This window comes from Gambusia affinis, linkage group LG03, assembly GCF_019740435.1.
Source record: "Gambusia affinis linkage group LG03, SWU_Gaff_1.0, whole genome shotgun sequence".
Lineage (NCBI taxonomy): Eukaryota > Metazoa > Chordata > Actinopteri > Cyprinodontiformes > Poeciliidae > Gambusia > Gambusia affinis.
Genome location: NC_057870.1, coordinates 15,112,060 through 15,138,912, shown reverse-complemented (window position 1 = coordinate 15,138,912; position 26,853 = coordinate 15,112,060). Strand labels below are relative to the sequence as shown.

At 40.2% G+C, this 26,853-nt stretch overlaps 2 protein-coding genes across 3 annotated transcripts; one reads left to right on the top strand and one right to left on the bottom strand.

Moving 5' to 3' along the window:
- Nucleotides 1–565: 565 nt before the first annotated feature.
- On the bottom strand, nucleotides 566–13,944 carry kif2a (kinesin family member 2A). 2 transcript variants are annotated; one of them, XM_044111972.1, is made up of 21 exons: nucleotides 13,745–13,944; nucleotides 9,607–9,701; nucleotides 8,787–8,909; nucleotides 8,296–8,350; nucleotides 7,886–7,993; nucleotides 6,128–6,228; nucleotides 5,927–6,022; nucleotides 5,758–5,812; nucleotides 5,184–5,346; nucleotides 5,006–5,096; nucleotides 4,851–4,914; nucleotides 4,645–4,736; nucleotides 4,422–4,564; nucleotides 3,909–4,113; nucleotides 3,656–3,766; nucleotides 3,500–3,567; nucleotides 3,200–3,325; nucleotides 2,355–2,499; nucleotides 1,830–1,931; nucleotides 1,593–1,728; nucleotides 566–1,509 (listed from the first exon to the last, which is right to left on the bottom strand). In XM_044111972.1, exons 1-21 carry the CDS (start codon nucleotides 13,803–13,805, stop codon nucleotides 1,424–1,426), a joined length of 2,226 nt encoding a protein of 741 aa, XP_043967907.1. In that variant the 5' UTR covers nucleotides 13,806–13,944; the 3' UTR covers nucleotides 566–1,423. The 2 variants fall into 2 exon arrangements, with proteins under 2 accessions (XP_043967907.1, XP_043967908.1); XM_044111973.1 differs by lacking the exon at nucleotides 3,200–3,325 and having other exon boundaries at nucleotides 13,745–13,942.
- A 3,038-nt stretch (nucleotides 13,945–16,982) lies between these two features.
- Nucleotides 16,983–25,424, top strand: unc45b (unc-45 myosin chaperone B). Its single transcript, XM_044111969.1, has 20 exons — nucleotides 16,983–17,140; nucleotides 17,788–17,949; nucleotides 18,039–18,075; nucleotides 18,192–18,367; nucleotides 18,853–18,942; nucleotides 19,040–19,207; nucleotides 19,309–19,474; nucleotides 19,612–19,782; nucleotides 19,869–20,040; nucleotides 20,912–21,212; nucleotides 21,807–21,901; nucleotides 22,016–22,157; nucleotides 22,556–22,696; nucleotides 22,815–22,942; nucleotides 23,457–23,523; nucleotides 23,716–23,829; nucleotides 24,092–24,207; nucleotides 24,333–24,450; nucleotides 24,554–24,709; nucleotides 24,796–25,424. Exons 2-20 carry the CDS (start codon nucleotides 17,788–17,790, stop codon nucleotides 25,066–25,068), a joined length of 2,793 nt encoding a protein of 930 aa, XP_043967904.1. The 5' UTR covers nucleotides 16,983–17,140; the 3' UTR covers nucleotides 25,069–25,424.
- The last annotated feature ends 1,429 nt before the right edge of the window (nucleotides 25,425–26,853 follow it).

Sequence of the window (26,853 nt, the reverse complement as noted above, 5' to 3'; positions counted from 1 at the left end):
CTTTGCGGCAGATATTTCTACAGAGCAGGTTTTGAAACGCTTCAGACTGCAGCTACTTTCAGTCAGTCAAACCTACACACATTCATATCCAGATCGGTAAGTAACTCTGGGTTACAGGTGCCTTGCTCAGGAGGTACCATTGAGGAGAACTCGAATCAAACCTACAACCTTCAAATTGAAAGACTTCTCTCAGACTGAGCCACATTCACAACTAGTAAATAGTTGCCTAAACTAGAAAACAGAAGATCCCATACAGGTGGTATTCCCAAATATTTGGCAGCGAATACGTAAAATGGACAGTAGGGGGCGAAAGAGTCAAGATTAGAATGCCGTCGAGTTTGGACTCACCTAGTTCCATTTCAGAATAAAAGCCGACATGTGAAAGTATTAATTCCATTCAAAGAGTTGGAAATCAGGCACCCGAATGAGTTTAGATGCAAAAAATGTTTTTATTATAATTTGCCATAAAATGTGTTTCATTTTCTCATGCAGCTTTGGCAAAAATATAATAAAAATGTACCAAGACCAAGTAGGATGTTATGCAGCACAGACCACGTTCAGAGGGTCCGTTTTAATAAAATGGAAGTTGCTCAGTTTATTTGGAGGTCACAGAAAAGTCATTCAAATGAAACAGGATTTTCTTTTTTTTTTTCCTCGTAACTCCATCCAGCATTACATCCAGTGCAAACTCTGAGAAACACGAACCAGTGGTAGGTCAGTGGTCTTCACTATACATTTATTAACAGTTCTTCTTAGTTCTTTTTTGTAAACACAGTTAAACGGGTGGAAAATGTCGGAGGCAGTCGTCGCCACGTATTAGGACAACGTGCCACAGGCCGAAGGAAGCAAGCTACAGTTAAAAACCTCTGAGGAACACGAGGAAACAGAGACAAACGAGAGCTTCAAGGTTTCTCCTCAACCGCTAAAAACTCAGAGTAAAACAGAAGAGATCACTTACAACGAAATACGACGTCACAATGTGAACCAAGGACTGATAAGCAGAGGATAGATAAGCTAGGATAGAGCGCAGCATGCAGACATGTCACCCAGAACCAGAATCGCTGGTTTTGTGTCAAAACTTCGAGTTCAATTAGAATCTCTTCATATATCCAGTCAAAAGAATTTAGCTAAAAGTATAAAGAAGTATAAAAGGAAAAAAATAATAATTTAAGTACACAGAAGGAAACTAAACATTCTTCATGAAAAAAACAAACAAAAAACATCTAAAATGGAAGGAAAAACGATTCCCTTCCTGAAACAATTAAACAGAGTTAGAGCAGAGTCAGTCCTGTTAGGAGACAAATACAGTTTGTTGAGCCTGTTTCTGTGTTAAATAGTCCTTTTATTTGTTTTCACAGCTGCTGGAGACAGCCAGAGTTGTGCCAAACATCTAGTGGTTCTGCTTCTGAAGCATCCTCTGCCTCTAAAGAGCTCGTGGTCTCTTGGGGTTGATCTGCTTACTGGCTTGCTCCTCCTCCTGGAGCGTAGAGCGGAATGACTTCACTTTGTCTGTTTTCAGAGAATGAAAAAAAAAAAAAAGACAACTTGAGTCAGCTTTTTCTTCCTCCCCCCCCTACAGTGTACAGTCGCACCTCTGAGCTCGGTGAGGATATCGATTTTCTGGTCCAGGATCTGCTCCAGCTGTGTGGCGTAAGACTCCACGTCGTAGTCCACCTCCTCGGTCATCTCCAGGAGCACCTTCTCATCCTCCAGCCACCGGATGGACTCCTGACCCCAGGCAGAGACACGCGGCTCAGTCTCAGGAGAGTTTTTAACGTGAGGAATCAAAACATGCTCAGCTGAATCAGATTGCTTATTCTTGTTTTCACCTGGAAGACCGCTCTGTGGTCCTCCAGAACCTGCTCCTCCATCTCAACCAACTGGGAAACGGCTTCATGGAAAGTGAAGAGCTGCGGAGAAACCTCTTCCTCCTGGAAGAGTAAAGCGTTGTTAACATTTACATATGAAAACATTAAAATTAGTCATCACAAATAATACAGATTCCCCTTAAATTTATTCCCTTTTTCCCAGATTACAACCATCATCTACAATGTATCTTATTGGGATTTCATAAGACGGATCTTTAAATGGAGGGCGGTTGTTGTGCTCAGTCATACCGGATGAGGATTATCCACCAGCAACAGCTCGGAGTGTAACTGTCAATTTATTGCCAGAGATTTTAATTTGGACTTGGCATAATGTGTTTGTTTTGATCTAAACCACTTCATTGTACCACAGAATGATGCTGCCACCACCATGTGTCACTGTGAACACGCCGAGTTTGTTTCATAAGTAAAATGTAAAGAATTTGCTTCGTCTTTTGCTGCTGCTCTGATCTTCCCTGCGGGACTTACATTCTGCTCACAGAGCAGTTTGAGGTCGTCTCTCTGCGGAGAGATGCTCAGCCACTCCTCGTCCAAAATGTCCAGCTGGTTGACGTGGATGTTGGGTCTTCCTCCCTCCATCACCTGGTTGGGGTCAACCGTGAGCTCCTTCACCCTGCGGGGCAAAAACAGACGACTCATCAGGTCCAGTTCTGCTCTGAGGTCAGCTTCTGTTTTATGTAGTTTATGGAGATAGTTATGGGTTGAAAGCATTTATTTTTTGCTTATTATTACAGGGTTGTTACAGCAGCAAAGCCATGCAGCGACATATATATATATATATATATATATATATATATATATATATATATATATATATATATATATATATATATATTTATTTATATATATTATAATTTTTTTTTTTAAGTCTCAGTCTTCATAACAAGAGCTTGAAAGCAAATAAGAGTCCAACGAGGAGTCATGGAGGTAATGAGGGATTACTGCCATGTCCCTGACCGCTAAGTACCCAGTTAATTAATCGGGACTGAGAGTGGGATTACCTGCCCAGAGCTGGCTCAAACAAAAAGCTCATCCTGGCTGCATTACCAACGGCTAACAGTGAAGCTTTGAACCACGTTTTCATTCTGACTTCACAGCTTTCAGCAAGCCATGCAGATGTCACAGCTACTGACGACACTGAACAAAAACCAAAAGACCAGATGGATGTGATGACGTTCTGACATCACCGCTTGGAAATAATAGTGAAACTGCAAACGCAACGGAAAGGGGGGGGGAAGAAAAAGTGATGGGCTAATGAAGCGACAGATGAGGAGTTGTGATTTTATGGGGAGGAGGAGCGTGCGGTATTTGACCTGCTGGGAGAGGTCGCAGCAAAGTCATCGAACTCAAAGGTATTGGTGGGCGAGTGGTCAGGGCGACTCCCCTGACCACCCTGGGAGAAGGGGATGTCTGACGGACTAATCCCAAACTCCTTCACTCTGAGTGGCGGCGCCCCAAGGAGCAGAGCGAGGGAGGCGGGAAGGAAGGAGAGAAAGCAGGAAAGAAGAGGAGTAAGAAAGAGAGTTGCAGATCAAACCAACAATAGAAAACACACCGGCAGTCTGGACTATGTAAAGAAGGTAGAAGTGCTAATCAGGCTTCAATCGCCCCACCTGTTGGCGTAGCGCAGTGTGTTGAGCGTGTTTTCACAGGACGTCATTCCAGGAGAGATTGTTGCAATCTGCGGCAATACGGTACATTTAGATTAACGGGGATTATAGAGAACGGCCAAGATGGATACAGACTTCCTCTGCAGATGACGAGCTGACCATGCATGTGCGAGAGTTCTCCCCGATGAAGGAGTCTCTGAGGACCTGGGTGAGCTTACTGGCTCTGAAAGGAGTGTGCGGTTTGTTACGGCCAAGAGCTCGGATGCACTCCTGAAACAAAACGAAAACAATGAGAAGAAATGTGGCAAGAAGAATACCGTTCGGGAAAAAAAAAATAAATAATAAATAAATATTCATGAGCCTTTCAACATATTTTACGCATGACTGCATCACGGTCGCACAGGCCACGGACCTTGAGGGCCAGCAGGCTTTTGTTTATCTCGGCTCCCTCCAGACGAGTCTGCCGGTCGGCACTCGATGTGTCGGCGCCTCTCTCGTTCCCTGCGAGGTCGATGAGCGAGAACTTCCCGTGCATCTTCCCCTTCCTTCGAAGGATGATCTGGAATACGGCGTGGCTCCGCGATGAGTGAGCGTTGGCCGACGTCTGCCCAGATGTTCTAGGAGGAAACGGGAAGCAAAGTTTAGGGACAATCATCAGATCAGCTGCTAGGAAACAAACCAAGAAAGGATCAAGGAAATGTGGCCCCTTCAAGTTACAGGTTAGGTTTGTTACAACCAAGAAGCTCAATGTATTTATAATGTATTCATAATTAGGATCTGCTCCGTGTTGCTCTTTAATCTAAACTCCAATAAAAACGCATTGAGGTTTGGGGTTGTAAACGGCGTATGTATGCATTTACTGCAGGAGCCTTTAACAGACCATAATGCATCAGCCTCCACCTCCGACAACCCAGCCCAGCTCTACCTGCAGCTGTTTCCCACTTCAATAAGTTTTAGGACGTCTTCTGTGCACTTGACTTCCTTCTCCTGGAGCCCCACCACCTGCACCTGTTGCTTCCCGTCCTCCAGCACCCTCAGCTTAGCTTTACAATTCAGGAGGTCGAACACCTGGAGATGCACACGCAACACTTAAGCTTTGTGCAGTGCAGGACAGCGGACGGTCCAGCAAACCGTTAAACAGCTCTTACTTTCCCACTGTAGATTTCAAAAAAGGTTGCATAAACTTGTAGGTCCAACTTCTTGTAGATGGCTTTCTTCAGCATTTGGAAGACATCTCGGGCTGCGCAAAAGGAAACACCACATTTAAATCCGTTCTCTGTCAAAACAATCCTAGTTCGTTTCATTTAATCGATTGAAAGATTAAAACGGGCGCTTAAAGATGCCTCATGTTTACCTGCCAATGCGTAAATTCCTTTAGAGCAGTCTTGGTTCTTCCCAGAGAAGTCTCCTCCCATAGTCTAAAACACGGTAAACATTTCAACAAATCTCACTTAAATATCCCATCCAAGTTCTTCTAAACGTTTCATTTTCTCGCCGTTTCAAACTCACGTGTGTTTTACCGCTGCCTGTCTGACCATAAGCAAAGCAGGTGGCCATGCCGCGCTCAAAAATGGTCTCCACCAAAGGTCTGGCAGTAAACCTTCAGGATGAGACGACGTCGTGTAAATCAGTGAAGACGAGCAGCTTTTAGGACACACACAGCCACACGTCACACTTCTTCACAAACCTGTACACCATCTCATTGCTGGTGCTGTCGTCAAAGGCGTAGTCAAAGCGGAACGTCTGGTTCTCCAAGTAGCGGGTGAGGTCCACTTTCTGCTTGGGCTCATGAACCATCACCACGTCCTTGCTGGGGATGGTGATCACGTCCAGATCCTTCATGGTCAACTCTGGAAGGCAGCAGAAAGCAGCGACATGAACGGCGCCTTGCAGAAGTAGCAACATCCATCAGAGATTCTCACTTCTACGCGTGTTTTGTCGGAATTGACACAAAATAGGGAATAATTGATGAGATGATAATTGTTTTCGCACAAAAGAATATATTTAAAAATGAGAACGTCCCAACACGGCTGCTAAGTCTATGGATTTAATTTGGATTCAGGAAGGGAAAAAGTTCCACCTTGGTCTCAGCTGACCACAGCAACCTCTTCTTCCCACTTTTCCATAAAGATTTTATGAGTGGACAACTAGCAGTTGTCCTGTCTGCAGATTTTATTGGATCAAACTCCAATAACGTTCACTGAAGTTTGCAGTGGTAATGTGGAAGAAATGGGCTGGTTCGCTCTAAAATCCGTCCTGACCTTTTTTGTTGAGTGGACGTTTCCTCACACAAACACATATTCTGTGCTCTTCGATCTACAAAGAGGAAGAGATAAAGATTTTAAATGAGTTATCAACAACCTGCAACTTTCACAATAAAAAGCAGCAGCAGCAGCAGCAGCAGCAGCAGCAGCTCTGGCTTCTGCTCACCACGTCAGCAGTGGTCAGGGGCCGGTAATCCAGGCTGGCCCGGAAGTCTCGGATCATGTACATGATCTCATAGTTGGGGATGGTGGTATCCACCTCCTGGAAAACAACATGGAGATCAGGAATAAAAAATTTAAAAAAAGAAGCTTTACACATAAAATATCCTTTGTGTCTGCAGAAAACAGTGATTGAACGTTGCTGCACCTGAGCTCGTTTCTCTCTGAGCTCCTGCTGCTGAAGCCGGCGCCTTTCTCTCTTCTCCTGCAGTTTCTCCACCTCCTTCACGCAGTTCGACTTCCTTCTCGCTGCCATTGGGAAAGAAGAAGAAACAGCAACACCTCCAGTTTTAAAACGACGCATCAGTCGCTTGTTTATTTCACCGCTTTTTTCACACTGGCGGTATTCCCAAAACTAAAGGGAAACCCTACACAACAAAGCCGAAGAGTGGTAGTGCAGTGGCTGGCACACTCTGTTTCCACCATTAAACACTAGCTGCTTTCTCTTCGTAGCCAACAAAAGGCCTTTAGAGAGTCCAAAGCCTTCTCTTGTTACGTCTGCCTTTAATCTGTTCTATCAGGCACAAAAGAACTGGAAACAATAAGAATGTCTTGTTTTTATTCCATTCCTTTATTACTTCTGCTAAATCCGTTTGTCTCAATAAACCAGAGACCAACCTGAGTGTTACCCAAAACGCCCATTACACCCGCTGATTAGTGTTACTTCAAATCAATCAGGAACGATTAGTAACCACAACAGGATACATGTTAGAGAAATGCGAGTAAAAAAAAAAAAAAACACTTCAAATTTGACAATAGAAGCTGTTTGTGATTTTCTGGTCGGCTCAAGCAGCCCAGTGCAAAGCCTGACAAAACCCAGTGATACTGCGCCGGCCCCCTGCTGGCTCCACTCCCGCCAAACCTAGACTATCAGAGCAGGAGGATTAATAATCTGCTCTAATCTGCGAGAAGACGATGTGCTGGGTTCAGAACCAGGACAAGAAAGTCGGAGAGGACTGCAGCACCACGTGTCGCCCAGTTATTCAGACCAATAGAGACGGGGCTGATGGGTAAAGAAGCAAAACGAAGGAGGGGGTGTCCAGTCTTCCTCTGAGTCCAAACAGTGAGCACTTTCAGTGAGGTAACGGAGTACAACGCAAAAACACTAAATCTGAAAGATTTTTGATCTAGTTTCTACTGCAAATAACTTCCAAGTAACTTCCAAGTATCTATTTAGCAAAATATAGGAGATTATTTTAAGTTTCATGACAGAATTGTCATGTTCCACAGGCAGATTATGTCACACATGACCAGTACTTTCTCATCAATATTAAGGAATTATTGACCTAAAACAATCTCCTATTACCTGATGAAAAGTTACTTGTACTAAGATATTTGCACTAGAAACTAGACTGAAAATACTTGGTAAGATTTTGTGTTTTTGAAGTGTAACAGTGCGACACAAGCATCTTCTCTGTGCATGCGTGTGTGTGTGTGTGTGTGTGACTCAGCAGAAATCAGCGCAGCCAAACAGCAGCACTGATGTCCTCGTTTTGCTCCCTAATACCCAGAAAGCTTAACGGAGGCACGGATTGGGTGGTGCTGCTTCATCTCCGCACCGCAGCGTAACTCGTCTAGGGCGCTCAGGTTCTAGTGGGAAAACTAACAGAATCACCATGAAGCACTGAGGGCCGAGGCAACAAGCAGGCGATACATACACAGCTGTCCAAGCTCCTTTCTGGACATCAGAGAGGATTCTGTGATAAATGTGATCGATAGAATATGAGAAATAAAGCTTTGTCAAATAACCAGAAAGCGCCTACCGTTTTTGATTAAATTAAAAATACAAATGGATACAACACATTTCATTTGCGGAAGTGATTAAGTGCTTTTGGCAAAATGAGAGAAAGCAAAAGAAAAATCTTAGCCATGCTGGATTGAAAACCGTTTTGCTTTGTCCGTTTACCGTTCTGTTGCTGCTGCTGCGTCTGAAGCTGAGTGGGCTGCTGGACTGGAGGAGGTGGAGTCGGATCCGCCTGCTGAGGCTGCAGTGGTCTGGTCCGAGTCGGAATTGCTAAGAGCAAAAAGTCACAAAATAAACCTATACATCTATGCATTTACAGTCCTTGTGTTAAATTATTTTTTTTAAATTCAAATTACTTGATTCAATCCAAAATTTTAATTCTGAGACTAAAAAAAAAAACAAAAAAGCTTAATCTGCACTTTCAAATGGTCTGAAAATGACAACATTTTGAGCTATGAGTTATACATGTATATATATGTATGTTTATGGTGACTCCTTAAAGCATATTTTGAGATGCGGTTAAGTATTTCCACTAGTTATCTATATATGCAGTTTAACAGTCTGAAGCAAACCTCTGTTGTCCTTGGAAGGAGTTTCATTTTTAGTAGGTGCTATCGTCCGCCGGTTCTGTAAAAAAAATTAAATAAATGAGTTAAACAACCCTCTGCTTTTATAATGGAAATCTGTTTTTGACCTCCAAGAGTCAGATTAGTTTAGAATACAGCATCTCTGCTCCTGGTACAAATGACTGACAGCATTCCAAGGCCTTAAATGTTGAAGTCAGCAAACGACTTGCATCTAATTCAGCTCTGAACGGATCTTCTGTATTAAATCTGATTTAAAAAAAAAAAATCAATCTGATTCATTTAGCATTGTAACATAAAGGAGTATTTCCAAACCCAAAATGATCCAAATGACACTTGGATATCCACAAACAAGTGTTGTTAGGCCCTGCAACAGTGACTACAAAGCTGCACAAGGAGTATTTTAACAGAAAATAAGAACATTTTGTACTAAAGTTGTCTTTTTGCTTGCTATTTGGAGTTGGTGTTACAATATTTACCTTTGCAATTTTGTTGACTTTCACAGATGTGGGTGTGGGAGGGGGAGGAGTCTCTGGGCTGGGAGCAATCTCCTCATCTGGTGCTACGTCTGGATTAAGTGCAAAAATACTCTCCAAGTCGATCTATAGTACAAAAAAACAATACATATTTAACCTAGAAGAGCGCATGCCAATTTTTATTTTTTTTGACAGTTTACAATAAAACATTACTTTAATACAATACACATAAAAGCACAGAAATAAAACTAAAATTAAAATTAAGCCAAATGTAAGAAGTGGACCTCAGTGTGATTGTGTGAGACATAACAAACCCTTCTCTTCACAGAATACACACATGAATACTAACATACTCAACTACTTTATTTACATGGATTGGTATAATTTAACTTTTTTTTTTAGAGTTAAATGATTCTGAAAAATGAGAGAAATAAACAGGAAAAACAAAAGACAAGCACAATAAAAATGCTAGTTGTGAAATTACACTTAAATGACCACATTTTTCAAAGCACTAGAAATGTTTTCACTGCGATAAACACCACAGGTACTTGACAAACAGAGAACAGCCCTCCAGTAAAAAAAAAAAGATCCACCTGTAATTTAAAAACAAAAACAGGACTTGCAGGTTTACATGTAGAAGGTGACGTCTGGTGGGATCTCAGGACATGCAAGAAAGTTGCGTAATCCTGGCAGCACTGGAACGCCTCAGGATGCAATATTCATCGCAATGGGAAGTAACAACAGCAACATGCTGCTGCTGCTGCTGCTGCTGGGGACGCGGCTCTGAAAGGCAATAAATGGCTGGTAAAAGTGGTGCTTTTACCTCCTTCCCTTTTGTGTCCCCATTTTCTATCCATTCCACTGTGACGCTCTCATTGTCCTCATTCATAGACGTCACCATTGCCTGATGAATACGTCCTGGAAAAATGGGAAAGAAAATAATCATAAGACAAAATCAGGCTTAAGGTTTAAGTTGGGTTAAAGGTAAAGCATTTACCTTCATTTCCTTTGGTGTCACATATTATTATAAATCTACACTAAGTGTAATTACCTCTGGACAAATGTGCTCCTGCGAATTTTATTACCAGGAAAGTCGAAGTTAAGGACAGTGAAAATGACGGGAGTATGAAGTGAAACAAATTTCATAATTTTATGAGACAAGTTAAATAATTATTTCCAACCTAATAGAAGACAGCGGAATGCGTTTTGTGTGCGGGCCGCTGTCATGTGAGAGCAGGAAAACAAGCTGGGGCTAATTTCAGGTCTTTCAGCTTATGAATGTCTGATTAACAACAATTAGAGCCACGGATAACGGAGCAGAGCCCAGCTGCTGCCGGGCCACAGGCTTCTCTCCGCCCCTCTGTCTGCAGTGGAACAGGAACAGCTGTAAAGAGCCGCTTTGCTCCACGCCTCTGTGGATTTGACAGCATGCTGTAAGCTCCCCTCTCAGCCCCAGGAAACACTGTGTTCCAGTATTTATTATTCAGATAAAGCTCAGAAGCTACAAAGCAAAGATGTTTTTGGTGTTGCTAACTCTTGTAGATTTGACTGATTTAACATGCCCTCGTTTTCCGCCCTCAAAAGAGTAAAAAAAAAATATATAAAAATTGATCTCCTTGTAATCTCCCACTTCTGTTTACTGGGGACTAGAAATCTGCTTTCTAAATACAATTCCTACATTTATAACATATGAATGAAACAAAGCGGGGAAGATGTGAGTAACCTTAACAGGAGGTTCTACCTTAAATGATATTTTGCCACTTTTCCAGGCTGAGCAACAACGATATGCTGCTGCTTTCTGTCTCTGCCTGGACACTTTCTCTGAAAAACACATACCTTCCTAAAACTTTGGATGCTGTAAAAACAAATTGTGTGGTACTGGGGACCAGCAGACCAGTTTCAAATATAATCTTGAGTAATGCAAACTTTTAATAAGTATAACAAATAATAATAAGCACAACAAAATAAAAATATCAAGTCCGAAAAGTCTTGCCAGTGGTTTTCGCTTGTGCCTTTCTCATATGCCTAGACTCCAGTAATTCTCTGAATACAAACATTGATTAGTCATTTTTTTTAATGAGGCAACTTACAGGAAGTAAGAACATATAAACCCCATGTTGGACTCACTCCACCCGCTTCCTGTCTGCTACAGGATTGATTAGGATTTTATTGCCGTTTTAAAGGTTCCTAATTGTCTGGCCCATATTATCAACAGGATCTTTAACAACAAATAGTTGACTCTATAACACAGAGGTCAAACTTTTGACTTGGCAGAAGCTGGAATCAGCATTTTATGTTCTGCATCTCTTTATATAATAATTGTTTTTATTTGAGGCTCAGATTTCTCCTTCAGTATTTTTTTTTTTATTGTTACATAAAGTGGCAATTTGGTTGTTTTTTTGGTTTTTTTTGCTCTTGGTTGTGTTCAATCATCACCGAATAACACTTTGATGTACTTTTTCTATATTAAGAGTTTTATAAATTAAGTTGACATTGACTTAAATATTCAGATTCAAATACTCAGATTTTTTCATCTTTCCTTTTGCCAAGGTCACCTGGAAGAGGAGGCAGTTTAGCTGACCTAAGCGTTTAATACTTTGAAGTGGTTTTCAACAATTAGCCACTGCGATGCCTGAAAATGGATGTGAGTTTGGCAAAAGGTGAAAAGGTGAAAAGAAAAAACTGACTCACTCAGCTTTGCGATTTTACAATAAATACTTGTTGCCTGGTTCTTTCTCCGAAGCTGTTTTTAGACGTGACTATGTTTATTTTCTTCTGTAAATCAGACCATAAATCTATAATATCGATGCATTTTATTACCAATGATGGTGAGTGTTCTGTCATAATATTTACTGCAAAATTCATGCATCACAATCTAAAATACTTTAACCGATATTTGGATTAGATAGGTACAAAGTTTATTTAAATAAATTTCCCACAAATCAATGTCTCTCCTCCAAAGTCAGCACTTGCTTGAACAGCCATCAAGAAGCGCTGCCCTTACTCTATGTGACAGGACCTCATCTCTTTGTTAAACAAACATAGGGTCAATTTTTTTCATTTATAATAAGAGTTCTACATGTTTAAGACACAATGTATATATAAAGCAAACCCAAAGCCTGGTGACTAAGAAAACTGAAAATAATGGTGCCGGTTAATTAGTTTTGTTATTCTGCTGTAACTTGTCCCTTATTTGTATCTAAATCTACTCATTCAAAAACTGTTTTTTACATCTGTTTTGATGTCACATAAGGTGGTTTGTTGATATGAGTTGCAGAGTTATTTTTATTTTGCATTAGTGTCATTTCTATTCATTTTAAGAAAAAATGAATGTATTCCATTTGTACTGAATGCAAATACGGTAGTGTTTTATTTGTATTCTGTACAGCTTCTGGGAAGCATCTGAGCTCTAGCAATGTGACAGATTTTTAAAGTTTGGCAACGATGAACAAAGTTATTTTATAAAAATAAATCACACAGCCTAGTCGATGTTCCACTGTGAAGCTGGAATGGAAACGATATATCTGCCAGGACACAGAACTGCTGCTGGGAACCAGTGCCAGCCAGACAGACTTGATGAGCCCAGCGCTACCAGTTAGCACTGAGGTACCTGCAGTATTCATTCCAGTCAACAGCGATGGGAAGAAAGAAAACTGAAAGATCACATCACCGTGTAGTCAGCAAGACAAAAGGCATTCAGGTGAACGTTGAGTTCAGAGTTCACTATGATTAATTCGAATACAAAGTGATATCATCAAGATAAGCTATCTACAACTGCTGCAAATCTCCCTTTATTTAATTTTCATCAAATTGAAAAAAGTGCTTAAAAGTGGAACCCGTTTGCTGATGTGTTTATAGACTGATAATTAAAATAATAATAAAAGAATGGGGTGGTGGCTAATAGCCTGAATCTGGCTGTAGTCTGGACCAGTCCTGCCACAAACCCTCAGAGAGGGCAATCCCTGCTCTGGACATAATGGCTACTAGCAGAAAACAGTCAAATATACTACCCCTTCTCTTCAAATCCTATCAGAAAAGAGAAAATGTCGTAGATGAAAGGGGAAATAAACACTTAAATTCTGAAAAAGTTTGCCAGGGTGTTCCGTTCACTGACTGCATCAAGTTTTTGTTTGATTTCAGCTTGGTGTTATGGGAAATCTTGGATTTCCTTATTTTAAAAGAAACATCTGACATTTCAATGCAGTTTTTTAAAGGCACTGTCGTCACTTTTGATCTAGATGTAAAAAGCAGGTGTGTCCTGAGAATACGCCTGTCTATTGTCTTGTCAGTACTAAACATGGCATGACAACGTTTAGGGAATTCCATGTTTTACTTTTGATAAATAATGTTTCCAATAACAACGAATTCGCATGCTTACAGGATAATTTTTGACCTAAAGAGAAGACGTTAAATAAATATGACACCCCAAAATGGGAGATGATTTTATAAAATAAGAGCTAAAGTTTGGGTCCAGTAACTGATGAAGCCGGGAAACAGCCCAGTTAGCCGTTAGGCTAACAACTAGCTAATGCCGCTCTCAGCAACGGTAATAAGTTAGCTAGCCTAGCTTTGCTTAAATATAAATATTTGTCAAAAGACATTACTATGGCTCTAAAAATACATGTAATTTACAGATATATTATGAATTTTTATTTCTTCAATTCATGTTATCAAACGATAACATTTTACAGGTGCGGCAAAAAATTGATCCAGACGTTTGCTAACAAAGATAAGCCTACTCCATTCAAATGCCAAGGCCGAGCTGAAACTCGCCGCCCAGCCTGTCCTGGCGGCTTATGTTTCCGTCTGAATGTGGCTAATGCTAAAGCAAACGTTAGGCTCTGCGGCCGATGCTGGGAAACAACGGTTGCTATATTCAACAGACCCACAGCAACAAAGATCCCCAAACAACTAAGTCGGACAAGAAGAAGAAAAAAAGAGCGGACAGGGTGACAACTTACCATCACTCCGCTTAATCTCCACGTAAGTACCGACAACTATTTTCCCAAAGCCTGACGCCATTCTACATCACTTAAAAATAACAAACACAAGACTATAGACTTAATGTAAGCCGGGAGAATGCAGCGCCTTTCAGTGTTTTAGGTTTGGGAGGAAGATGCAGGGACAGGCAATAAGATTACGTAGCTACCAGGAGTGCTGCAGTATTTCCGGCCCGGTATTTTCAAAATAAATCTCACATCAGAACTGGTCTCTGTTCTAATGATTGTAGTAAAGTATTATACACTACACTTTTATGAAAGAATGACAAGATTGTTGAATTGTTTACAAATGTTTATTTAGCTCAAAGCATATTTGTATATTAGAATGGCCCTATCAAAGTCCTAAATTTAGCTGAGAATGTAGTAGCTACTTGAAATTCAATATTCACAGATCTTCCAATCTTTTGAGATATTTTGCAAACAAAAATGGGTAAAAGTGTCAGTCTCCAAATATGGTAGATATATATTCCTAAAATATCCAAGCAAAGCATTTACTCAGAGCAAAATGCAAAGCACATCACACTTTTCAGATTTTTATTTGAGAAAAGATTAAAGCCACATACACTGTCAATTTTGCAATTATGTGCAACATTGTTTTTGCCTCTCACAAAACATCCAATTAAATAGTCTGTAGTTTGCAATAATGCTACAATATGATGCTTCTCATATTGTTACTACAGACAAGAAGTCCTGTTCAGATGTGGAGATTTGGATATTAGTGGTGAGGTCATTGCAGGGATGAATTTTTTGTTGTTTTCATAAATAACAAGTCAAAGTGGAAAATAAACATCTTCTCACTCACCAACCAAAGTATAATGTATTAATTATAAGAAACACTGTTCCATTTTTAATAAGAATATTATGCTTAATTACTCACACACAACATGCACCCATGCAATACGATGCAATACAGGCTTACTGCTGCTTCAACATGTGTCCATAAAAATAAACAAATAAAACAAACTTCACCCACAATATATCCCTGCAACTTCCACACTTGTTTGTATAGATTATTATTCTGCATGTTGATCCTTCTCCAGTCCAGTATTCAGCAACACAATCTGGACAGCAGTTTAGCAACATGGCCTCCAGAGTCTGGACCTGACCGACCCATGTCTTCATCCATGTGCCTCTGCAAGCACTTGCTTAAGGATTCCAGTATTTCTATGAATAGTGTTTATTTTGGTCAGAGCATGGACAGCCAACAGAAGTTGTTATGGATCAAATTCTCACCATACATATGTTACCAACGTATTTATGTGATGGAAATAAATTTTTTAATGTCAGACATATTGTGCTCCTTTAATCTCTCCCACAAATTTACAACAAACAAGCAGTTATCTTGAAAACTAGCTTAAAAGACTTGATTAGTTTCCAAACTACCACTCCAGTGAAGTTTAATTAGTCACAACTTGAACTTCCTTCTCTGCTTCTTCATTTTTTTTCCCCAACAGCCTCTGCTGAATGGAAAGAGTGGACAGGTTGACAAAATAATCACCCCGTCTAAAGAATAGTGATAGTCATATAGGGACATTATCTAGGAAAAGGTGAAATTTTTAAAAAAATCAAAAACAAAACAGAATCAGATTTAGTTTGTGGTAGGATCATGCCAATAAAAATGATGTGATCCGGAAAAATGAAGTTGGCAACACACGCAGGTTTCTCAGAGGGGAAGCCTTCTACCTGCACTTTCCGATTTTTTTTATATATTTCTGTCACATATGGATGCAATACTTGGTTATGAACTGAAGAAATGAACAGCGAACCTCTTATTGACATTTCATTATCCCTTAGGTACTGTGTGACTGAATCAGGAAGAATGGGAGAAAATACCAAAGAGAAGAATATTTTCAGATAATTTTAAAGACATCCGAGGAGAAGAATGAGCATTAAGCTCCCTCTAGTGGTGGCTAAATAGCAGCTTCAATGAATAAGACGTAAAACTAAAGGTGTATCTTCAATTTGTGTTGTCAATAAAAAGTCCTTTTATTCAATGACTGAAAAGTTTCCAACCAAAGAGCTCTTGAACATTTTAAACATGTTGAGAGGATATTAGTTCAGCCTTTTGCGTTACATTAAACATTGTGAGAAGTAGCTCTGAGCCACATCTTTAACATTCTTCATGTGGGCATTTGCAAATTTCATGCGGTCATTCATTGTCTATACCCACTTAACCTTGCCAGGGGGCGTTATTGGGATTTGTTGCCTATCAGTAACAATCAGCAACAATCATTTAATGGCCAGGTCACCAGGCTTTCCAAATTGCAGATTTCAGTTTGAGCAGCACAACAAACTCTTAGTCCAAACGCATGTTAAACTCGTTTCACTGTGGAAAGTGACATGTTCCAGTTGATGATCAATTTAAGCCTTGGAGATTCTTGGCTTGTACCTAAAGCAATATGAACAACTTTCTTTCGTTTGAGGGGATTAGTTTGAGTTAGACGGTTTTAAACTTTGATATAACAGGATCGTTCTACAAGACATTGACACAATGCTTTTTGATTCAAATTCATCATTAAAAGTTCAAAATCAGTCAGTTCTCGCCAATGATGAAACTGAATAAAAAAATTAATCTCACACTTAACCCCATCTATTATTTTCTACTCATGCTGTACTTATGACACATGCATTGTTTTAGACTTCAGAGGGAAGCAGGATCTATAAAAGCTACAGCTTGTTTGCATTTTTCAATACAATTGTCCAAACAGACACTCCAGAGACCCACCTTTGGACCTGATTTATAGCACTTTTCTCTTAATTGTCAAACATTTATTTTTTATTTCCAGCTGGTGCTGTGGTGAGATCATGTTCTTTCCAGAAGGTACCAGTCTCTCCTGGTGTCATAGCTGCCAGCCCCCCACCACCCACTCTTGAATCCCCCCCACACTTTTTCCCTCCCCCCTCCAAACCCATCAAGCATTTGCTGGTGAGTTCTCAGCTGTCTGCTCCCTAAATAGACCTTATCAGGAGCAAACCAACTTTAAGGGGTCACACAAACTTAAGTTCCTATTTCAAAAAAGTTTTTTCTCACTGAGTCGTCAATCAAACATGGGTTTCAATAGAAAATTTAGTACACTTTAATGTGTTATGATTTTTCCAGACCTGAATACAGTTATTTTCCATAAAGCTTTGTATGTTTTAGAAAGTACCCCTTTGTGTTTTGTGTGATCCACCTTAGCTCTGCCCCACCTCACTAAGATGCAATATAAATATACATTGCAGCATTAGTGGTGTTTAGGTTTGAAAAAATAGAAGAAAGCTGATAAAATTACTCAAGACCACGGGTTTAGATTATCTACGTAAAAAAAAAAAAAACCTAAACGGAGGAAAGGTTCGACCAAGAAGAACAACCTGAAGGTACAGTAGCATCTGCAAAGACTTTTCTTTTTTTTTTATTTGTAGCAAAGTGAATGGAAGGTATTCAGGGTATTACAGAATCAGGAGTGTGCCTTTCATTTAGAAATGACAGAGAATCTTGAAGCTCACACTGGTGGGTTAAAATGATACCCAAATAAGGTTTGAAGGGAGGCCATTTAAAGTTGGAGATAACATGTGTGGGGCCATTTGCTTCTGGGCCCTCAGATCAGGACAGAGCAGTGCAACCGTGAGAACAATACGACACAACATTTATTGAAAATTGCCACAATAAGAAATGGTGATTATTAAATCTTCATCTGTGTATGAGGTATAAGGGATGGTATTGAATGAGTCTTGGATAAATGTTGCACTGCTAAAAGTCACTTATTATTGATATTTTCTATAAATTTAGGAAAATATGTGTTTAGCTCCTTAAAGGCATTTGTTCTCATCTGGAAGTTGTAAGGATAATTTAGCTCCGTTAAAGGTTAACATTTTCCGTTGCTTTGAAATACAACATTTTATAGGCAGAACAGTTGTTAACATATCAATTAAGCACCAATCTGACATAACCAGACTCAAAACATGACATAATGTTTTTATCATTTTGAATTTTTTTCTCATCTATGAATTATGGTTTCTGTCAGATGGGCGATCCAATCCAATTAAAAGATGAAGGAAACAGACACTTTCAGGCTGGTGACATTGACAAGGCCGTTGAATGCTACACCAACGCCCTGAAGGAGTGCACAGACAAAAAAATGCAGGCTGTGATTTACAGGAACAGATGTGCATGCTACCTGAAGAAGGTAAAGCAACTGAAGAAAACACATACAAATGTTTGAACTTAAATGAAACATTTTGCCATATTTTATTCCGTCTATTCTACTTGTTGCAGGAAAGCTATTCAAATGCAGTTTCTGATGCATCTAAAGGTAAACTAATTAATTAGAAAATTTAAGCAGCAAAAAATGAGATATTTAGCATAGCAATTCAGTGCAAACCTCTTGTTCTAGAGTTGACCTTTACTTTCTGCCATACTGGTTCACAGCGATTGATGAGGATGCATCAGATATTAAAGCCTTGTATCGCCGCTGTCAAGCTCTGGAGAAGCTGGGGAAACTGGACATGGCTTTCAAAGATGTGCAGCGATGCGCCACCCTGGAGCCAAAGAACAAGACCTTCCTAGAGACTCTCCACAGGCTGGGAGCAGAAATCCAGGCCAAGGTGTATATTTGTTGTGGACAGAATAGAAAAAAAGACAACAAATGCTGGCAAAAAAACCCCAACATGTAACCTAAAGCACCTTGCAAAAGTATTTATACTTTTATAACTTTTTTTGAATTGTTGTTAGAAAAAAAAATCTGTTAAAGAAATAAAACCCCTTTACCCTGCTTTAACAATACTGAACATGTAGGAGGGGATTGGGTGGTTTAGATCAAAATGCATTCATGAATTAGAATGGCCTAGTCAAAGGTCAGACCTAAATCCAACTGAGAAGCTGTGGTATGATTAAAAAGTGTTTTTCAAATAAAGCTTTCCATCCAAACCCCCCGAGTCTGAACTATGAAACATCACAGCCACAAAACACCAGTGTCACAAGTTTGTGGTTTTGATGTGCTGAAATGTGTGAATACTTTTGCAAGACACTTTTTACATGTATATGCCACATGCAGATCTCCTTCAATTGAAGATTTATTTGATCTCTTCAGCTCAAGACAACATTTTCCACGGATTCGAGAGTACAGAACATGTTTGATATTCTTCTTGATGAGGAAATGGACAAAGAAAAGAAGGAAAAGGTTGGTTCTTTCAGTGGTTTGTAGATAAAGGAACTTCAAAAGCTTGTAAAATTTCATTGGGATTTTTGTATGATCTATTGTTCCTGTTTACACGTAGGCGGCCAACAACCTGATTGTGTTGTCGAGAGAAGATGCTGGAGCAGAGAGAATCTTCCAGAACAACGGGGTGGATCTGCTGCTCAACATGGTTGAGACTGGGAAGCCAGAAATGATCCTGGCTGCGGTCCGAACTCTGTCGGGAATGTGCACTGGCCACAAAGCTCGGGTTAGTCAAGCTAAAGGACGAAATGGGAGGAAAAATACAAAATTACAATAGAGGTTGGAGCAACTAAAGTTCTGTAATCCACATCTCTCTCTACTTAACAGGCCATGGCCATTGTCAACATTGTGGGTGTTGATAAGATCTGCAGCATTATGGCACTGGACAATGAAGAAATTGCGCTGGCAACATGTAACCTCTTCCAATGCATCAATGACTCTCTCACTGGTGGAGACACAAGGGATTATGGGAAGGAAGCATCCTTAGTTTTGGGTAAAAGAAAACTTACAACATTTAAATCAAATATTCAGTTCTTGATCTACAGCTAAAATATATGAAAAGGAATGAAGGCCATTCTGTTGTTCATATTTATTTTTAACGTGGAAATATATTTTTATCTTTACCTACAGATGCGTCTAAAGATTTGAAAACCATTCTCCTTGCCCTCCTGGAGATGATATCCAATAAGAAGGTATCAGGTCACGGCAGAGACCAGGCACTGAACCTCCTCACCAAAAACGTCCCTTGTAGAGACAAGAACGAGAGAGATCACTCCAGGACCCTTTTCGCCATTGATCACGGTGAGCCAGGCCTCTCCATATGAGATCCTCTGAATTTCTGGCGGAAGCTCAGGTTTCATAATGAGATGCATGTCTTTATTTGCCAGGTCTGAAGAAGATCCTGAAGGTCTGCGGTCAGGTTCCCGAGCTGCCGGATCAGCTCCCTCTGACAGAGAACACACAGCTGATTGCCAGCGTGCTTCTCAACAAACTCTACGACGATCTGAAGTGTGACCCTGAGAGAGCCAACTTCAGGGAGATCTGCGATGAATATATTAAGTATGTGTGAAGATATGGGCCAAATTTTGGACCTCTGGGTAAAAATGTGTGAAAAGCCTTAAAATATATCAACATCATCATAAAACCAGTTCCAACTTTAAACATGCTAGTTTTACAGAAAGTCTCTTGGGATCCCCTTTAATCAATAGGACAGCACTTCGTCTTCTTCTATGATATTTTATGCATGCAGAGCATACAGACGGGTATCTGTGACCGTTTATCTTTCCACAATCTCTCCTGATTGTCAAAAGTACTCCATCCTCTCTAACACTTCCGTTTTCGCTCATTACAGCTCCACCTTTCACTCATATATGACCAAAACCACGGCTCTAGTTAAGGTCCTGGTAGAGTTTAGTGAACTCCACAGGTTTATGCATGTTATGATAGGACACAAAGTTATTTTCTCTAGCTTTTATGTAAATCGAGTAACCTCAAGATCTCCCTTATTGATGCCGTTGAAGGGATTTTTTTAAACCTCCCCTAGCATGTTATTCACTCTGCAAAGAGGGTCATTTCTCCTATATACCTTTATATATTCTTACCCCAAGAAAATAGAGCAATTAGTTCATGTTTAAGACCAACTCAAAAAGTGAAGGTTATAGGTTAACATAATGATTGTAGCTTCAGTGGTTCTGGTCAGATCAGATTTTATCATAAGAATTTTTACACTTGAATAAATCTGCTAAAATTAGAAATGTAATTTTTCTAAATGCTTAAGTGTGAGGTAAGCCTGTTGCAATAAAATACTATTTAAACACTTCCAACACATCTTTACCAGAAGGATGCTCATTAAGAAATTTCAAATAAACAGACACTCAGGTCAATTTGCTATTGCTCGCCATTTCTCACCTTCTCCACGTCTTTGCTGCAGATCTAAAATTGATCCCAACAACATGGATAAGACTCTTCATGCCATCAACGCCATCTCAGGGCTGCTGCAGGGTCCCTTTGAGGTCGGCAACTCTCTGGTGGGACAGCAGGGCGTCATGGAGATGATGGTGGCGATGTGCGGCTCAGAGCGGGACGTGGACCAGATGGTCGCCGTGGAGGCGCTCATCCACGCCTCCACGAAGATGAGTCGCGCCAGCTTCTTCATCACCAACGGCGTGTCGCTGCTTAAGGACATCTACAAGAAGACGAAGAATGAGAAGATTAAAATTCGTGCCCTGGTGGTGAGTGAACCAAAAAAAACCAGAGCAGAGTCAACTTTTCACAGTGATTAGCAATAAGATGTATTTTTGTCACATTTCAACCGTTGATGTCAGTGCGTTGGTATTTTTAAAAATCTGGAAATGTTAAATATGCTCAAAATACTTGACACATTTACCATTTCTGAAAGACTAAAAAGAAGAAAACCATCAGAAGTTTTGCTTGAGATTTACCCTAATTCATGTAGGGAACACAGCAAACACATGGAAGACCATAATTATGAGAAACTATGTAAAACTTTATGAGTGGTAGAAAAGTACTGACATGATTTGCCACATGAATAACTTTCCTTCCACTTCACAAATATGCACTACTTCCTGTTGGTCACACAAAGCACCATATAAAATACACAGAGGTTTGTGGTTGACATTTGACAAAACTGGGTAAAGATTCAATAGGTGTACACACTTTCGCAGGATACAGTTATTTTTATTTTTTATTTTTTTGCAGGAAAAAGAGTAATCCCAGCTACAATTGATGGAGCAAAACACATCATCTCATTTTGTTTTGTCTTGTCTTGTAAACTTTGAAGCTAAATATGTCCATCTACCCTGCAGGGCCTCTGTAAACTGGGTTCAGCTGGAGGTGATGATTACGGCTTAAGGCAGTTCGCTGAGGGTTCCACTGAGAAACTGGCCAAGCAGTGCAGAAAGTCAGTACTCAACACTTGGATTTAATATAATATTAAGCATAAAATAGGCATAAACAGTTGAAATGCAACTATTGCAAGTGTTGCTGTCTCATATCTCATTATTTGTTTTGCCAGGTGGCTGTGTAATCCCCAGATTGATTCCAAAACAAGGAAGTGGGCTATTGAGGGTCTCGCCTATCTGACTAATGATGCTGACGTTAAAGATGACTTCGTGGAAGATGAGCTTGCAATGAAAGCCATGTTTGAGCTGACAAAGGTAAAGATGTTAGATTATGTTGTTGTATACTGTGCATCCTGTTCATAACCCCCCAATGAGTCATTATGTTTCAGTTGGGGGGGAGGGGTATACTTCCTGTATGAATTGGCAATGGTAATAAATGAGTTTGTCATTTTAAGTACATGTTTTAGACATGATGGTTGAGGATCCATTGTTTTCTAACAAAAGAAAGCATTACAAAATGCATGTGATATAAATCCTTCCTGCTTACAATGTATGTACACTCCCTACGCTTAAACTGTGTAATAATTACATTAATTACCTCAGAATGTTCCACAAATTAGGAAGTAAATTGTTTGAAACTTTAACTTGAAACAGCTAGCAAAACATATTGACAGCACAGTTAATTTCCACTGCTTTTCGTCTCTGATTTTCAGTCTAGGGATAAGACAATTTTATATGCAGTTGCTTGCACTTTGGTAAACTGCACCAACAGCTATGATAAGAAGGAAATCATCCCTGAGCTGGTTCAGCTGGCCAAGTTCTCTAAGCAGCATGTCCCTGAGCAACACCCCAAGGTAAGAGCATGAGAGAAAACTCAGACCGCTGATCATGAGTCACTTTGCAGGAAACACCACATGCATGTCTGACATGTCTGCACAAACCTTGCAAACAGTTTTTGTTCCCTTTCCTCAGGACAAGAAAGACTTTATTGAGAAGAGAGTGAAAAGGCTGCTGAAGGCTGGAGTCATTTCAGCTCTTGCGGTCATGGTCAAAGCAGACAGCGCTATCTTGACTGATCAGACGAAAGAAATGTTGGCACGGTAGGAATACATGTGGAATTTCTTTGAAAAATGTCCTGACGTCTCCATGTAGCACAAATAATACCTCCACCTCCACCCTCACTCAGCTAAACCTGTCTTTCCTGTGTCTCTCATCAGCCCACTTCTCTTTGCTGTTTTGTAATTTGTATTAATTTTTTGGTTACAGTGCTTACACTGGTGCAGTACCTTGTTAAAGTCTAAATCCTACTTGAAACTTTCCATAGTTTGGTATGGTAAAACTTCAACGTGTACTGTTCTGATTTTATGCGATAGAGCAACACGTATCAGCTGAACACACATGGTGTACACACCATTCAGACTTTTATTTGCAAACATGTTTTAAACCATGTATCATTTTCCTTCCACTTCATGGTAGTACTAAGTGTTGCTTCCTCTAACATCTAAATTATGAAGTGTAGCTGGTGGCTGCAAAATGTGCAAAAGTTCAAGTGATGTGACTAAGGCAAGTCACCTCCTTAGGCATGTGAAATTATTTTTCTAAACAAATCTGCAGGGTTTTCTTGGCACTGACAGAGGATCCAAAAGACCGTGGCACAATAGTGGCCCATGGAGGGGGAAAGGTGAGTCATGCACACATGAGATGAACGCGTCAATTGTAATAGAAATTACAATTGTGCAATTGCTTCACTTTCCAAACTGAAACTGTCTTAGACAAACCTGTTTTTGTTTCCTTTTTTTGCAAACCTACTGTGCCTCTCTCCTGCCTCTCATTGTTCTTGAATATATCATCATTTAATCTCTTGTGCCCTCAGGCTCTGATACCTCTTGCCCTTGAAGGTACAGAAAAGGGAAAGGTGAAAGCAAGCTTTGCACTTGCCAAAATAGCTGCTGTTTCCAACCCTGAGATTGCCTTCCCTGGAGAAAGGGTAAAACTCTAAACTAGCTGTTTTCTTCATTCACTGTCCATCAGATTCATCCCTACGTCTTAACTTCCTATCTTCTGTTGCATCCGCAATTTAATTGGATCTTTATTTTGTCCTGTTCATTTGACGAAAGATGTTGGATTATTTACTTAGCATTGCATTCGACTACTTTCTTTTTCTTCATCCTGTTAAGTTTCGCCTGCAAAGTAGAAACAGTTCTCTGCTGTTAATACTTCAGTTCTTCTGGGACTCTTATTTTTAACAGGTATATGAAGTGATACGACCTCTAGTCAGCCTGCTGCACACAGACAAGGAAGGGGCAGAGAACTACGAGGCTCTCCGAGGACTCACCAACATGGCTGGTTTCAGTGAAAAACTGAGGTAGCATCTTTAATGTCTCATGATGCTGCGGTTGCGTCACAGAAAATTTTTTTTTTTTTTTAAATCACTTCCCAAAAGTGCCTCAACTGCTTTGTTTAAATGTTTCCACTTGATTCTCTTTGCAGGATAAAACTGGTGAAGGAGAAAGCTTTGCCGGAGATCGAGAACCACATGTTTGAAGAGAATGAAAAGATCAGACTGGCTGCCACTGAATGCCTGTGCAATCTTGTAACATGCAAAGAGGTGAGAACAAATAGGATAACACTGAGATTGTTCATGCACAGAAAATGCATGCCAAATGCGGATGAGCAAAAGTTGGCAAGAAAATCGATCCTATGTGTTGTAGGTCCAAGCTCGTTACCTTCAGGATGGCAACGATAAGTTGAAGCTGCTGGTACTGCTCTGTGGAGAGGATGACGAAAAACTTCAGATAGCTGCAGCTGGAGGTCTTGCCATGATCACTGCTGCTGAGAAGAAGCTTTGCACCAAAATGACTCGCGTGGTATGCACCACTAAAATCTGTTTTCACTCCTTTTTATTTATGAAGAGGGCCAGACGTTGACTGAGCGTTCATTTTCTCCCAATCAGACAGTGCAGTGGCTGGAGATCCTGCAGAGGTTATGTCTCCATACCAACCCTAGCATCCAGCACAGAGGCCTGGTGATTGTGTACAACATGCTGAACTCTGACGACTTCGAGTTGGCTAAGAAACTGATCGAGAGTGAGATGCTGGAAATCCTCACTGTGATTGGCAAAGCAGAGGACAATCCCAAGAGGCAGGGTCCTATTGACGTGGCACGCACATGTCTGGTCAAAGCCATGGATCTCGGTCTCATCAAGCCCTTCACTAGTCCTTCATAAGCAAAAAAGAAAAAGGCTCAAACAACAGCAAAAATGTTTTTATTTAACTTATTTACCTCCTCAGAAAGAGACTTTGTGTTCAGATAGTTTAAGTGTGCATCAGTCTGCAGATAAATATCTAAATATGTTCCTCTAAAATAAAAGACAACTGTTTTGTTTTCTATAATTATTTTTTTTTTTAGTTTGCTTACAGTGAGAAACTGTTTTTCAGTGTGCAGCTTTTTTTCTTACATTTGTCGGTACTTGCGTTGGTGAAATTATTTGTTAGTGGTGATTTGTAACTTGGCTTTATCTTTTTTAAACTGACTTGTTTGTGTAATTTAGGTTTCACGTTAATTAAATACGTATATGTCAAATGAACAGCACCTGCAGTGCTATGACTTTTGTATTTTATTTTTTCCAGTCTGTCACATAAATGTTTAAGATCATAAAAAGAGAAGTTAGTATCAGACAAGATAACCTGGTGGACTTCTACATTGTGTGATTTTGTGTGGTGATCAGACAAACCACAAGACACCAAGTCTGGAGGCGGTTTCCGTTTATTCAACCTGACAATCTGGAGATATTAGCATTAGCACAAAGCATGGGCTACAGATCTCCAGCCCAATAGTAGTTTTAGAACCCAATGCACATCGCGTTCATACCAAAACCAGGTGTTTAGTACCACCAAATGTTATAATGGTGTAATAATGATTTAAGTGACAATAATTCAAACACCGATCATTAATACAGAAAGAAAAACATAAACATCTGAACAGTGTAAATAAAAGGATTGTCTGTCTTGTACTGGAAGATTGAGATGTACAAAGAGAAAAAAGAATGGTAACTGGTCTGTTTGTCAGGTAGTCCAGGTGTTTGTTGAGGCCTCCACCTCTGCTAAATACAATTAACTGGAGAAATCAAAGAACACGATCCTCACATGATCGTCCAGCCAAATAACAGTGGGTTTACCCAACGCCATGGTGAAACTGTAGGAGGTGCACCTCTGCTTACTCAGACTTACAACATAAGTCTACCTAGGATCTTCATGATGTGTTCGCCAAGTACGATTATTATAAGCGGCTCTGGGCTTCTTTTTTTTCTAAAGTCACTTACAGATTGAATCATGATGAGTCGCTGGTTGTGGTTTTTGAATAAAAAATTTTCTTAGACCGTAACCCACTTCCTCTATTATTACAGACGCTCTCAGTGGTGTGGTTGTGGTTTGCACCTGGACAGTTGTGTAGTCGAAATGACGTCAGATTTATGGCAAGCCGTTTAACATAAATTCAGTTGTACCGTCCTTACATTCCAGATATCTCAAATTGTTTTATGACTAGACGTTTTAGCAATTTAAGACATCTCTAATTATATTTTGACTAGTCAAAATACTTATTTGAGATATCTCTAATTACATTCTAGTCGAAATGACGTCAGATTTGCCATTGACTTGTATGTGTCAGGATCTGCAGCTGCGGCAGTTCCTCTGATTTCCTCCAAGGTGGTGTCTTCGAGCTTATGGGCGTTGTCACACGCTCTTCCCACAGGTGCGTTTCGGCGCACGTGTGGGAAGGCGTACCTGTGGGAAGGTGCGCGGGTCATCAGCGACCGCGTAAGAGGAGCGGATCCCCGGCACCTGGCTGCCAGCGTGTTGTCACCTTCTGGTCGATATCTGGTTCTAGAGCTATAGCGTTCGAGTCAGTTCCGCTTATTTACCCATCCTGTCCTTTCTTGTTATTCCTAGGCGCCTGACGTCCTGAGGTCTCACGCGTAATGCGAGGTCTCCTGTCCTGACTGAGAATCCTT